Below are 13,841 nucleotides of genomic sequence, written 5' to 3'. Positions count from 1 at the left end.
GCTCTGTCTGTAGTTAGGTCCATGTTTTTTGTGTGAAAATAGAGATGCAGTAAATGGCGTTTCTACAGGTGATGATATTTTTCAAACAGTTGCAATACTTCATAGTCAGAAATCATGAATAGTTTTCACTTTTCATGCAGTGGATGAAGCTTCCAAGCCCCAGTTTGTTTTTAAGCCTTGATCTCATGTATGTCATAATAATAAAATCGATGGCAAACAGCGTGGATAGTGCTCTACTCAAACCATCTGCACTTCACGTTAACTTTTGATGCTGTGGCATTGCAGGGTCTCTGTGCACAGGAAAGCAGACTCTCCCTCGCTTGTTCGTTCCAGCACATGGCAACAGACATGGAGGGACGTTTATGATACAGCAATTTTTATAATGACGTAATCATGTACTGTCAGTATCTTCCTCATATAAAGTAAAATGCCTAACTTGTGCAGACCAATCCCACAAATCTTTAGCTGTTCATGCCGACCATGGCCAAATGATGCATAATTAAAGCTGTTGGTTCAAGTCTGCCCTAAAAGCTAGGCTGTGTTTCACTTCTGTTCCACGTATAGACTTAAGATGGTGTCCTTTGGCCTTACTGACAACTTCGTGCAAATGTGAAGGGAATGGTAAAGGGCGTTAGCTTTTCACGCATTTGAAGAAGAAGGGAATCAAAGGCTCAAATGCTGTCCACGATGTGATAACAATGCATTTGCTTTTAAGTCATAGAAGCATTGAGTTACTGCTTTAACTGACTTGACTCTATCTTCTTCCCAAGGTCTTTTACTCAGAGGTTGAAGATAACAAAGCAGTTAAACAGCTCTCACATGATGTTCCCCTGAGTTTGGATATGCTTAACACGGTGAGTATTTCTTTTCATCAACAGTCAGAAGCGCTGGAGCAGAGCATTCAAGTGGGAGCTTGCAACTGTCTACTTGTTGCTGATTTGCAAATTATGGTGAGGATCCAAGTCCCAGATCTGTTCTGGGTCTTGGGCAAAGGGAAATCACAATGTTTTTCTGTAATTCAGTCAGTGTGATACACTTTTGTTCCTCATTGTCTGATTAATTTATCATGTAAAACTATTGCGACTTGCTTGCATCTTCCTAATACTGTCCTTTGGCATCTACTAAAATAGAAATTTTGATTTTGAATATGCATTTTCTGTGCACTTCCACACATGGAAGGGGAATTACGTGACTATGCACAGAGATGCAGTATCAGTGTATGTGTATTGTAGTGTCTGACACAGGTAAGTTTGCGAGTTAAAGGAAACACAGAGTTTCCAGTGTATTTTTGTCTCTGTGTGAGACTGTGGCCTCCTGAAATACAGAACTTAATGTTTAATAGTGCTGCTTTAGTTGTACACTAGTGCAACTTGTCCAAGTTCATCCCCTGGAAGACTTCCTCAACTTCTGGGTTTTTTTGTTCTTGAAAGCACTACTTTTCCTCCTCACCTCCTATCTCACCCCTTTCCTTTAGTTCTGTTTCTCCTTTTATCTCTCCTTTGCTTTCTTACTTTGCTTTATTTCACTCTCCCTTTCTCTTTCCTCCTTCCCTTTTGCTGTCCAATTTCCCCATCCTTTTCCACTTGTGAATGAACACTACCCCATCCTCTTCTGCACAGCTGAGAAATTAGTGCCATGATGGAAGAATTCCTCTGTGCTTCTGGGTAGTTTTAATAACTGTCTGCTTTTAAAGGGTTTTCTCAAAACATGCTGATGCTTCCCTACTGCAGAGAAGCTGTCTTTGAGTTCTGCAAGGCAGGAACAGAGATTTTGCAGCCTCCGCTTGGACAGAAAGTGCAGGAGCGTTGAAGGTTGGGTGCTGTGAGGGGATCAGTTTCATAGCACACCCTGCAAAGGGCTGTCTGTCCACGAGACAGGAACATTACTAGCACAGGAATCCAAGGCTTATGTGTGTGCACAGGGGGACATTGCAGTCTTTCCAGTCTTTCTTTGGTGATCCTTCTTCACAGTTCAGTTTTTCCCACCTTTCCCTTCTACTCATCTTCATTCTCCTTTGTTGCCTCACCCCTCTTCCTTCAGCCTCCCCATGTGATGGTCAACAAACTGAGTTCACTGATATTTCCTGATCCCCTCTGGGCAGTGCTCAGAAACCTTCCCCAGGAGAAGTGTGAGGGGGATACTCAGAGTTCCTGCAGTTTTCTGTGACTCTGGTTGTCAGTTCTGATTCTTGCAGGTTTGTGGTATCACAGAGAATGAAAGAATATTGTTGCCATGATATATTATTTCCTTATTTATCCATTATTTTCTCCCTTTGATCTTTACCTTCGTATTCCTTGTTTTGTTGTGTTTTGTTTGGTTTGGTTTTTTTTTTTTTAAAAAAACCACACCATTCTTGCTAGTAGTGCCCACAAAGAACAAACATTGGATTTTAGGGCATTGGATTTTATCTTTATCCTGACAGCAGTAATTCTGACTCACTGGGAGAACAGTACTGGCACAAATGAGTGATAACCACATAGACTACTATATGCTGCAGTATTGGCCTTGTTTTAATTCACTGACCCATTATTTATGTGTTTTTGCCATCACTTTTTAGTGTGTTATTTCGTTAACAAGTCCTGTTTCACTTTTTCCCAGGGTCAACTTGAAGGACAAGCAATTTTTGTAAGTATTGCTTCACATGAAATTTGGTCACAGCTGTGATTTCAAATGAATGAAATCGAATGTGCCTGACCTGGTCTTTCCACAGATTCACACACAGAAGTTGATCTCAAATGTTGATTCTAATTAGCACGTATAGAGGATCTTTTGTAGTCAAAATGTGGCAAATAGCAGCTAAAGCTCAAAATCTGGAGGCGAAGAAGGTGGACACATGTAGGTGCAGCAGCTCTCTTTTTAGCAGTGGATAAGCTTTTCTCTCAGTCATCAAAACTATAGATGTCTTGTTTTGCTGGGGTAAATTTGTCTAAAAAAATGAGCTGCTGTATCCAGGCAGTGAGGACTAAAGAGGGACAGGGGCAGCTGGGCAGTCAGACACACAGTGGCAGGGAAGAACAAAGCCTGCCAGCTGAAGAGGGGATGAAGAGGAAAAACCTAAGTCAGTCCAGTGAGAGCCGAGGAGGAGGAGGAGGAACGATGGAAGAGGCCAGCCATGCACTGCCCAGGAGGAAGGAGTGGGAGACTAACAACTAGCATAAAACAGGTTTGAAAAAAACTCCCAGCTCTCGTAATGGCTTTGCAGATGGTAAATTATTCAGAGTAATTATTTCCAGTCCTGCACTCAGTCCAGTCTGCTTCCTGTCGTCAGCAAAGGATGGGGTTTGTTGTGAGGGGGGAGCAAGGAGGAGGTGCTGGGGTTCGGGTAGGGTAAGCACAGCGATTTCTGTGTTTAACGGAAGTTCCCAACATCATCAGCCTCTTGAAAACCTTGGTTTCTTTCATTCTGAGTGCTGTTTTAGGAATGGAGAAATCCCACAAAGTTGGTGGATCTCATGCAGAAGTTTGGTTGGACTGTAGGAGGCTGATGCCCAGATGAGACCTCAGGATGTGCTTGAACCAGGACTATCTGGTTCAGTCCCAGCTGAGCTGAGTCTGGATTATGGCATTTCAGAGTTGAGGTTCCATGCTGGGCCTTTTTTTTTTTGCTTGGTAAAAATAACACTTCTGAGGGGTACTTGGGGAGAAGTACGACTGACTGCAATTAATCAGCTCCCAGCTGTCATTAATCCTCAGGAAGTGGTGTTTTCTCTGAAATGCTTTCTGTTATATTCATACCAAACTCAACAGAAAACTGCAATAGTTTTGTGGTTAAGTCTGCATAGGTCATGTTTCTGTCACTAAGCCTCCTCTCCTGGTGCCAGGTACAACGCTGCTGCGTTCTCCGGGGACTGTGCGAGACTGTCATAGCAAGAGCAGAACTGCGTTGCCTGTTTCTGCATGTGCATGTGCCTGTGCATTTGCAAAGGGGATACGGTATCATAGCTGTATTATATCATCTTATAATAGAGAACATGTGAGAGCGGCCAGGAGAAGTGCAGGTGCCGTACAATTTAATAAGGCATTTGTTCTACTGGGCATAATGTTCAGGAAGTCGTGCGCAAATAATAAAAGAAAAACAGCAAGAAAAATTAGTAGACTTTAAAGGTGGGAAGTTTTGGGTCAGGGATACAGCTATGGAGAGCAATAGCATTCCCTATCAAATCACCAAACACACCAGTACAAAACGAGGAGCGAGCAGCTGACACCAGTAGTGCAGGGAAGGAGCTGTCAGGGGATCAAGTGCCACTAAACCCAGCTCGGTTTCTGCAGCTGTGCTGTAATCCAGGGTCTGGTGTTTTTTTGGATTAAAACACAAACAAAACAGAAAACAGATACTCTTTGGAAAATATTTTGTAATCCTCGTTTCTTTGAGGTGGCTTACTGCACAGCCTTACAGTTTCAACACACGTGGAGGGAGGGCAATCTGTGTGGCAGGGCAGGGGGGGATATGCAGTTTCTGGGTACATCTGGCTCCTCTGCCACAGAGAAGGCATTGTGTTGCTTCACCCTGTTCAAGAATGTGGGGTTGTGATGAAAATACCAAATGTCACTTTGCAAGGTTTCAGCAAGAGTGTTGTGCAAGACAGAAAAGGGAGGTTGGTGCCTGGTAAAGCCCCACCAGCAATGTGATGTCTGATTTGGGGTGTCACGCTTCAAAATGTAGAGCCAATCTGAGTCGAGAGAAAGACTAAAAAAGTGATGGAGGCCTAACTCTTCCACATACTACCTAAATTCTTTATTTTTGAGTCCACAGTGTCTCTTCTGGGATGAATAAAACTTGGGTTTAAAGACCCTTCTTCAAAATGGAAGCAAAAAAAAAAAAAAAAAAAAAAAAAAGATTAAATAGGTACTCCCAGGCTCCCGGACAGGGGCGTACAAGGAAATGTGTTTGTTCTCCAGAATCTCATTTGAAAGTGTTCTGTTGTGAGGTGGGTATTCCTGAGATTGCACGAGTCAGGGCAGCTTGGTGATGTCCTAAATCTTTACATCTTCACTAATGCCTTGATCCTAGAAGATCAGAAAATATTTGATATCAAAGATACCCATTGTATGTCCAACAGCTGTGTTCACGGAGAGGACATTGCCAGGAGAAGGAGGCAGGTAGCCAAGCAAGGGAGCACTTTGCTGAGGTTTTGGGGGTACCCGTGTTGAACTTAAATAACTAAGTAGATGTTAGGACTTTGAGCTTGGTTCTTGCAGTCAATGAGATTCATTCTATTTAGTTTACTCTAGACTTGATTCTGGAGGTAGTAATATGAGGCATGTGCATCAATATCACACTCTCTGCAGAGGCCAGGTTCCTGAATAGTGTGAAAGCAATAGAACACATTATGAAGAACTTTTTTCTCGTAAGAATAAATGTAATTAAGGGGGATGCAGGCAGGAAGAAATGCACACAGCTGAAATACAGATGGACAGTAAGTGTGGCATGGAGGATGGAATGGCAGGAGCAGAGTCATTAGTATTGTCACGGGGAGGAGGTGCTGGGTTTTCAGAACTGGCTTTTCAGATCACATTTTGAAAGATCTCAGTCACTTCAGCTACAAGACTGAAAGACTCAGATAAATCTTTCAGTGTGCGTGTCCTTGCTGTCTCTGTCTGGGCAGTTACTTTTCCAGCGTTGTTATTGTCTCTCTCAGATGAATTCAGATCATTCAAGCAGATCAAGGGTGAATGATGGAAAAACAGGGTAATCATCAGGTGGTGCATGTTAATAGGAAATGATGGAGCTCCAAAACCACAGCTAGAGAATTGACAGATGGCAGGGTGTTGCCAAAAATGTTGTAGTAATAACATAAGTTCCCTGAAGAATAGAGGGGGAGACTTTGTCCAAAATACTGTCGTAAGGAAATTTAGCAGTTAATAAAATTTAAGGATAGTTTACTGTTTTTCTGCAACTGGAAATGCAAATTTAAAGTCTGCTCCAGTGTGAAGAGAAAGGTGATCTCTGCGTTTTCACATGCACTGTGAATAATGTTTTTAATATCAGAGAATGAAAAATAGAAGACAAATCCATGTAAAACATTTTTTTGTAAGTGCCTTTTTTCACACCAAAATGGTCTGTATTGTAGAACCTGGTGTTTCTGTTTACTTGTATATGCTGTCAAAATTCATAAATCTGGATTTACATCTCTCTACAGATGGACTGCAGGTAAAGAATACTGAATTTCTATACACACACGCACATGCTCCATTAAAGACTGGATATAAATGTCTGAAGCAGATTCATGCTATGTGCAGTAGCCCGTGTTAGAATGTAATTTTTTGGTGACATTTGCTAATTTCTTGGACATTGGAGCAGGCTCCTCTAAACAGTATTCAGCAGCACAAGCTCTTCTTGTGTAGGTTAGCATCGTCACCCTTACAGTAGTTGCCTGTGGGTTAATCTTTCTGTATTTATGGCTGAAGGACAAATACGGGAAATGCTGGGTTCAGGTCAGGGCTAATAGCTGGGCTAGGAAAGTTGTGAGAGGTGATGGGAATGGTCTCCACTCTGTGAGAAATTAAAGATCATCAGTTCACACTGCATCAGCTTGCTTCGTTCTCAGGAGCTTCTGTGGTCTCTGGATTTAAAAGAAAAACAAAAGCAAAGAAACAAACAACAACAATAACAACAACAACAAAACAAAACAACAACAAAAAAAAAGCAAATGCACCAGACTGATATGGAGTGCCAGCAAGTGGCTCAAGGGAGGGAATAGTATGTGACTTTGACTTCACCAGGAAAAAAGCCGGACAGCGAATGCAAACAATCTGCAACCTTGTGAGTTATGCTGAGAAATAGGTCCAGGTCATCCCTGCGGATTCCCCCGGGGTGAAGCTGCAGCTTGAGAGGAAACACATGGTGCTGTTTGTGTTTGTTGCTTCTGCGCTGGGCTGGGCTGGGGACAGTCCTCCTAGGAGGTTACATGGAAAATGCCGTGTAAGATTCCCAAATCCCAGCTCACAGCAATGTTCTTAGTTACATGGAAGAGCTTTCACAATGTTCTTGTCTTGTCTCCTCTTGACTCTGGTAGGAAGTTGTTATCGGTGATCTGAAGCCAGGCGTTCCACACCGTGTTAGTGTTGGAGCATATGGCTGGGCAGGGAAAGGACGACCCAGCATGCCCAGAGATGTGACAACCTTATCCCAAGGTAACACCCAGTATATGTCTTTCTGTGGCAAAACTGACAGGGCACACACCTGTAACACAGCACATCGCTTGCGCCTACATCTCTGTCACGTGCAGTATGGTAATATTTCACCGTTATTTTTCCACAAGTATGGGATTTTAGAGGGGCATCAGCTGAGGGGAGAAGCTTATGAGTTTGGTTCCCAAGTCTGTGGGTGCTAGGTTATTGTGTGTATTAGCTCGTCTACTTCTGTAATGCTGTTCCTTTGCGTTTCTTCTGGCTTAGATAAGTGCATGCCCCCTGCACCACCCTATCAGCCCCAGGTCGTGGTAGTTTCTGATTCAGAAGTTGCTTTGTCCTGGAAGCCCGGAGTGAGTGAAGGAAGTTCTCCCATCCAGTACTACACAGTGGAGTTTATCAGGCAAGTTTGCAGTGGAGTCTGTGCACTAGTTTATTTTTGGGTTTGGGTTTTTTTTTACTTAAACTGTACTATTAAACTGCATATGGATTCTTCTCATGGTTTGTTTATTTACTGTGTATAGTACACTTAATTTTTCTCTCAATGTGTGTTGAATTGTCATAAAAATTTAAAGACAAAACCAGAAATAACCTGATTTATAAAATTATCAATAGGTTGTACCTTCTGATTGAAGAAAATAAGGTCTCATTTGATCTGTTCCCTCTGATAAAGGCCTGGGTGAATGAAGTTTGAAGTTTCTCCTGTCATCAGATGCTGTTGAGAAAAGCGTGTGTGGCAGAGTATTTCCCTTGAGCAGGAGTACCCTGGTCTGATATAGGAAATAATCTGAGAACTGCAAATCCAGTATGCTGGGCAGTTTTACCTGACGAAAGACTTTTGGGTCTTGAGCTTGCAGGACTCAGACTTGCTTTGTTATCCTAATGCTAATCAAGTTTACAGGAAATTCTGGCCTTTCAGTTTAGATTTTTCTAGGGTAGATGGGGTGTTGGTGGGGCTTTTTTTTCTTTTCTTATGTTGGACTCTCTGAAATTTGCAGTAATAAAACTGAACTGTGAAAAATTGCCCATCAGGTTGCTTTTATAAAAAGCGTATGAAGGGTCAGGAGGAGGTGATTATATCTGCATGCACAAACAAGTATTCATACCTGACTGTTCGTATGCTTGTATAAGCTAGTATGTGCTTAGAAATCTATTTATTTTCATTTGCTTGTGCCTGTATTTACCATTACAGTGAATGCAAAATTCAACCTTTGGAAGTTTAATCCTTTGGGTTGACACTTGATGACAGGTCTTAGTTCAGGTTCCTGGATAAGAAGAGAGAATTGCTTCTTTCACTACTCCAAACTGTAAAGGTCAAAAAATCATTCTTCAGAAAAACACATTGATTTTTTTAAAAGGAACTGTTGTTGAAACAGACAGAAGGAACAATTGGTTTTCGGTGCTCAAAGTGTGATTTCAATGTAAAAGATACTGATGTAGAAAAGAATCTCAGTTACATGGAAGAAAAGAATCCCCTGGCTGAAAGCCTCCTTGTGAATTCACCTTGCACTTTGAATCAGCATGTCTCATACTTGGTGGGAAGCCATCCAGCGTTCATTGCACTGGGAGGCAGGACATGAGGGCTGAAGATACGTTATGGCCATCATGTAAACTCAACTGTAGCATTACCATGAAACTTTCCTATTTTTTGAACACAATCATTATCTGAGCCTTTCCCTCTTCTCCCCGTCTCTTCTTGCTCATTTGCTTGGTCAGTGGGGAAGGGATTTTCTGGCAAAAACACTACTGTCACCTTTGTCCTTTTGCTGGAAAGTGGAGCCTGCAGGTTTATGTACAACCCCTCATAGCATGAGGGGCTTGCTAATGGAAAAGGTGGGTACCATTGTCTCCATCTGATGCATTGAAAATGCACCCTTGAATGTTTTTGTTCAGCCAGGGAGTGGAAAGCTGCCTTCACTGTTTAAGTCAAAAGATGTGATTAATTGAAATTTCAGTGTTTCATGGGTTTTAGACTTTGGGAAAGAACTTGCTAACAGCACAATGTTTTGATTACATTGTTTAGTTTGCAGTTTAAAGCTAAACTGAAAGGTTTTTTGTTAATTTTGGGATTATAGTCTCTTAGACTTGGAATTTTGATTATATGTTTGCAGAGAGTTCAATGAGCCATGAGCCCTAATGGCAGTTAGAGGTAAAGATTTAAGTTTAAGCTTCATTGTCTTTGCTGCATATAGTTTTAACTACTGTAAAACGTATTGACATGAGTTAAAGCTGTTACATTAAACCAATGTAAAACCGGAACAAAACAGTGCAAGTAAAATTTAGAATGTCAAAGAAATACAATATTATCCCGTGCTTTTGCAACATTAATTACTTTCTTATTCAAATGTGTAATTTCTCTTGGGTGCAGCACAAATGTCTAAACACTATGACATTGTTTAAATAATTTCCATCCCCTTAGAGCTAACTTCTTGACTTTAACCCTAGAAAACCCATGGTAAGGACTGAGATTAGGAAAAACCACTCTTTGCATTTGCTCAACTGTGATACGGAGGTTTAAAACCTCATGAAAATTCAATACATTAATTGTTTGCCTGTACTATAATCGGAATCAGAGCTAACCTTCACTCTGCTTCTGCTCGGGGTCTAAATTTGGGCCTAACTTAGGCACTTGCTTGGGTTTCCCTTGGGACCTTTTGGTTCACTATAGGCAGTGGAAGGATGCAGGCCCTTTCAGATATAGGATGAGCTGGGCTAACTCAGACTGAGATCTGCTGTTGACTATAAGGAGATGCTTAGGAAACCATAATCCCAACTTGTCTAAATGCTAAAAATCAGGAGGGCAAATGTAGGTCTCACTGTTCACTGCACAGTTCATAGGGAATGTGTACAAGAACGTGTTACATCCAGAACAGCTGATGGTGTGTGTGTAAGCTTGCAGGATCAGTGTAAATAGTCTGTTGGTTTATGCTGGGAAATACTTTATGACAAACAACATTCTTATGAAAGCCTCCAAAGTGAGACCCTGGACTTAAACATACTAGTTTGGGTGTTTTTCCTAAAGGTACTATGAAAAATTAGTTCTCAAAAATGTCTTGGATATTTTCACCCAAATACTCCAAATACTCAAATCCTTAATCTGTTGGATGCCTACCCAATCTTCTAAACTTGGAAACTAACCTATCCAAATTTTTGTAGTCAGCTAGCATCTACAGATGTGTTCCAGCAGTGTGTGCCCTAAAAAGATGAGGTCACTTCCTCTTCATCTCCTAGATACATAGATGAAGTCAACAACTTTCAATATTAATACTGACATAAAGGGAAAGTTTTTCAGTGTTTTGGTAGTAGCGCGAAACTTCAACTACAATGAACTGGGCAGGTTCTGCTGATAAAACTGGGGAGAAATATCAGTATGCAGATGTTAGGGTGGAACAGGTTCAGCATAGTGTTGTGGCCAGGTTTCTTGATTAGTTTGAAGCCTTGCCCCCCAAAAAGATGTATCCCTAAATACGTTCTGTGTTGAATTATTTGTCCCTGGCACTACACTGAACTAGGCAATCGTATTTGCTTTTGTTTGTAAAAAACCTGAAACAACAGATCTGACTGGGGAGACACCCTCTGATGTCCAGCAAAAACACTTTTAATACTGTTTTCCTGATTAATGCATGAAACAGGTTTATCTGCCTCAACATTTTCCTCACTGTTTGTGAGCATTAAATCCTTGAAAAGGTAATTAATGAAGGAAGAGGAGTGGAAGATGTATAAATTAAAGAGGAAGTGTGCTTAACAATGTTAGACAGCATCAGGGGAATATTTAGCAAAAGAATGAGATTAGAAAATTATCTACTTTTCATTTTCTTAGAGTTGACCTGGCATGTTGATTGATATAGTTCATAGAAATAATCACACAAAATGTCACAATAATGCTAATAATAATAATAATTACTAAAAATAATATCCTATAGTGCATTATTTTCTACGGTGAGTCTTCTCCGTAGTGAAAAAGAATGTGTTGTACTTGTCACCATATTTATTATTTGTGGGAATATTTTTTACAAAAATTTGTAGAGATAAATTTGCCACTTGAGTACAAACAGCAGGAAAGAACAATCAAAAACTTTATCCAAATTGGATTGCTAGCAGGTGCTTCACTCTGTTAAATAATTTCCAGATGATTTTAAGAGCAAGCTCAAGTGAGTATAAAATTGCTGTCCTCTGCATCAGAAAGGTTTCCTTTCTTAAGCTGAATCAGTCCCCAGATTACAATGTAAAGTGATAATCCACATGTTTTGGGTATGTTTGGGGCAGAATTCTGCCTTTGGTTTATATCCATCCAGTCCTATTGACTTTACCTGTATGTTTATTATCTTAAAAATGTGGACTTTGTCACTGGGCAGATTATTACTGCATGGCATTGTATGTTGCAGATGTACAGCTGTAACTTCAAGAGCGGAAAATGCCCATGGAAGTTGTCTGGTTCCCTCATGCACAGATTCAATGTCTGGAGCCGCCCTGCGAGGGCAGAGACCTGTGCTGGGGAATGTAGCGCTGCAGAAAGATAGGAAAAGTGGTATCCAAATGAGCCCTTCCGGTGTAAAAGTTGACACAAGCTGAAATTTGATGCAGGAAAGGACCATGGAGAAAGTTTTAAGCCAACATTCCCAGTTTAGAAAACACAGGAGCTGGCTAGCCCTGGACACAGTCACCAGCTGAGTTTGTTGTGTTCCTCTCCCCATCTGTTCGCCATTTTTTCATCTTGTACCTATTTGTTCACAGAGAGAATGTTCTGGAGAAGTAGCAAAGGTCAAGTGATATATCTTCCTCTGTCCCTCTCCTTCAGCTGCACATAGTTACTGGTTTGCAGACATTTCCTTCATTATTCACTTCTGCAGAAGGAAGTCTTGCGAGAGGGAGTCAGCAGAGGCGAAGCTGGTCTACAGTTTGTGTTACCTTCTACATCTATGTAGAGTGCAATACCTCCTTGGCGTCCCTCTGTCAGAGGTGTGTGTTTCCATTTGAGTGCAGACATTGGCAGGGTCTGTTGCAAAGAGACTGTGAGGCAGCTCTTGAGCTAGCAGGAATTCCTTGGACTGGAATTGGAGCCAGAAGGAGATGTGTCCAGGAAAATTAAAAACATTACTAAACAAGCATGTGGAAGGAAGCGATGTTAACGGCTTTCATTTGGAAAACACTATATATTTTCATTTTGGCCCAGGCATCAAACCTTGAAGAAGGGAAACAATGAAAGAGTAGCCAAAATAAATGCCCTCCTGTCTATGAGGAAGTGGTGGTGGAGGGTGGCTTAAGATGGTCTGTTCAGTTGTCATTTACATCTTGTGCATTTGTCTGATTTTACTTTTATTTTTAGCAAGACAATGAAATGTTCACATCCTGTGTGCTGTTGTGCATGGGAGCCAGGCAGCTGGGAGCTGCTGCTTTGTCACTGCGCTTGCCCGGCTGGCACAAAGCAATGAAAGCTCAGTGATCGATAAATCTTGTATTGGCTGGTAAAAGAAAACATACATTAGCTTTGGCATTTCCTTCCAGCTGTAAATAAACAAATGCAAGATGCCTGCCTTGTGCTATAATTTTCATTGGAAGACTGCTGGAGACATTTGCAGCTAGTCCTATGTAAACACTGGTAGATTAAGGGAGCACTTGGAGGTTATTTCCTGTAATAAATATCACAAGGACATCTTAGAAAAGGACACTGGAATAATTTTCTCTGAAAGTAATTTCTGTCCCTATTTTACTTTCATAGGCTTCAATTTGAATACTTTGGGTGGCCTAGACTTAACATTTACATTTTAATTTTGTTTGTGTTTATTTACTTTCTCATTCTGTTCTCTCTTTAGTAAGAAGACACCACTTCTAGAGGGAGTATAAATGGTGTGAAAGCATCAGAATACTCTCTGAAAGTATTTGAAGTAGCCCTCCCTTTTCCAGTGTCCCTCTGCATATGAACTTAAACATTTGAGACCGAACTTTTGTACTGATTTAAGATGGATTATAATGGCCCTTAGAGCAAGCATTTATTGGCAGCTGGCTTCCAGTATGAATCAGGAGTTAACCACACACATTGTCCAGAGGCAGACATGGAAATTTTGTGGCAAAATCCACATACGTAGGCCAGGTTCTCTGCATTATTGTTCTGTTTTGGGTTTTGTTTTTTTTTTTTGAGGGTGTTGGTTTTTTTTTGGTGTGTGAAATACTGCTTTATAGAGCCAAATAGGGGATTGAGAACTGCAAGTAATATACCTCCACTTGAGAACTGCAACCCCCAAATCCATGAAGACAGATAAACAGAACCTGATTATTCAAACCATCCTCTAAGCTACCTCTTTGGCTTTATAAGCAACATCTGAATATTGTTTTTGTATCACTGTATAATTTTGATATCACAGGCTTTGCAGCTTAGTAACGAATGGTTGCATAGTCCGGCCTCTTAAAAGCGAATGATTTCAGTGATCATTTAATAGGCTTATATCTCATTTATTTTGCCTATTTCCCAGGATAATTTAGAGGCAATTAATTTATAAAGCCAACTTTAATTATTTATGATCTTGGCTTTGTTTGATCTTGAAGGCCAGACCTTGACAGCAATTGGACGGTAATAAGACAGCAGATCCAGATGGAGTCCATGGTTCTCAAAGGACTTGTCCCAAACACCAAGTATCAGTTTGCCGTCCGAGCAACAAACTCCTATGGATCCAGCCCTGCCAGTGCCCCAAGTGATGTCATCCGAATGTTCA

At 41.1% G+C, this 13,841-nt stretch overlaps 1 protein-coding gene across 2 annotated transcripts in view; it reads left to right on the top strand.

The window, feature by feature from the left end:
• EGFLAM (EGF like, fibronectin type III and laminin G domains) overlaps positions 1-13,841 on the top strand; it is a 78,653-nt gene that overhangs the window by 20,134 nt on the left and 44,678 nt on the right. For both annotated transcript variants that reach the window (XM_037374022.1, XM_037374021.1), the window contains exons 3-7: positions 771-854; positions 2,599-2,625; positions 7,017-7,134; positions 7,399-7,534; positions 13,675-13,841. In XM_037374022.1, the coding sequence (XP_037229919.1) occupies positions 771-854; positions 2,599-2,625; positions 7,017-7,134; positions 7,399-7,534; positions 13,675-13,841 (532 nt within the window). The remainder of the gene's footprint in view (positions 1-770; positions 855-2,598; positions 2,626-7,016; positions 7,135-7,398; positions 7,535-13,674) is intronic.

Source organism: Falco rusticolus, chromosome Z (assembly GCF_015220075.1).
Source record: "Falco rusticolus isolate bFalRus1 chromosome Z, bFalRus1.pri, whole genome shotgun sequence".
Classification (NCBI taxonomy): Eukaryota; Metazoa; Chordata; class Aves; order Falconiformes; family Falconidae; genus Falco; species Falco rusticolus.
The sequence above is the reverse complement of the archived record's forward strand: the minus strand, read 5'-3'. Positions and strand labels throughout refer to the sequence as shown.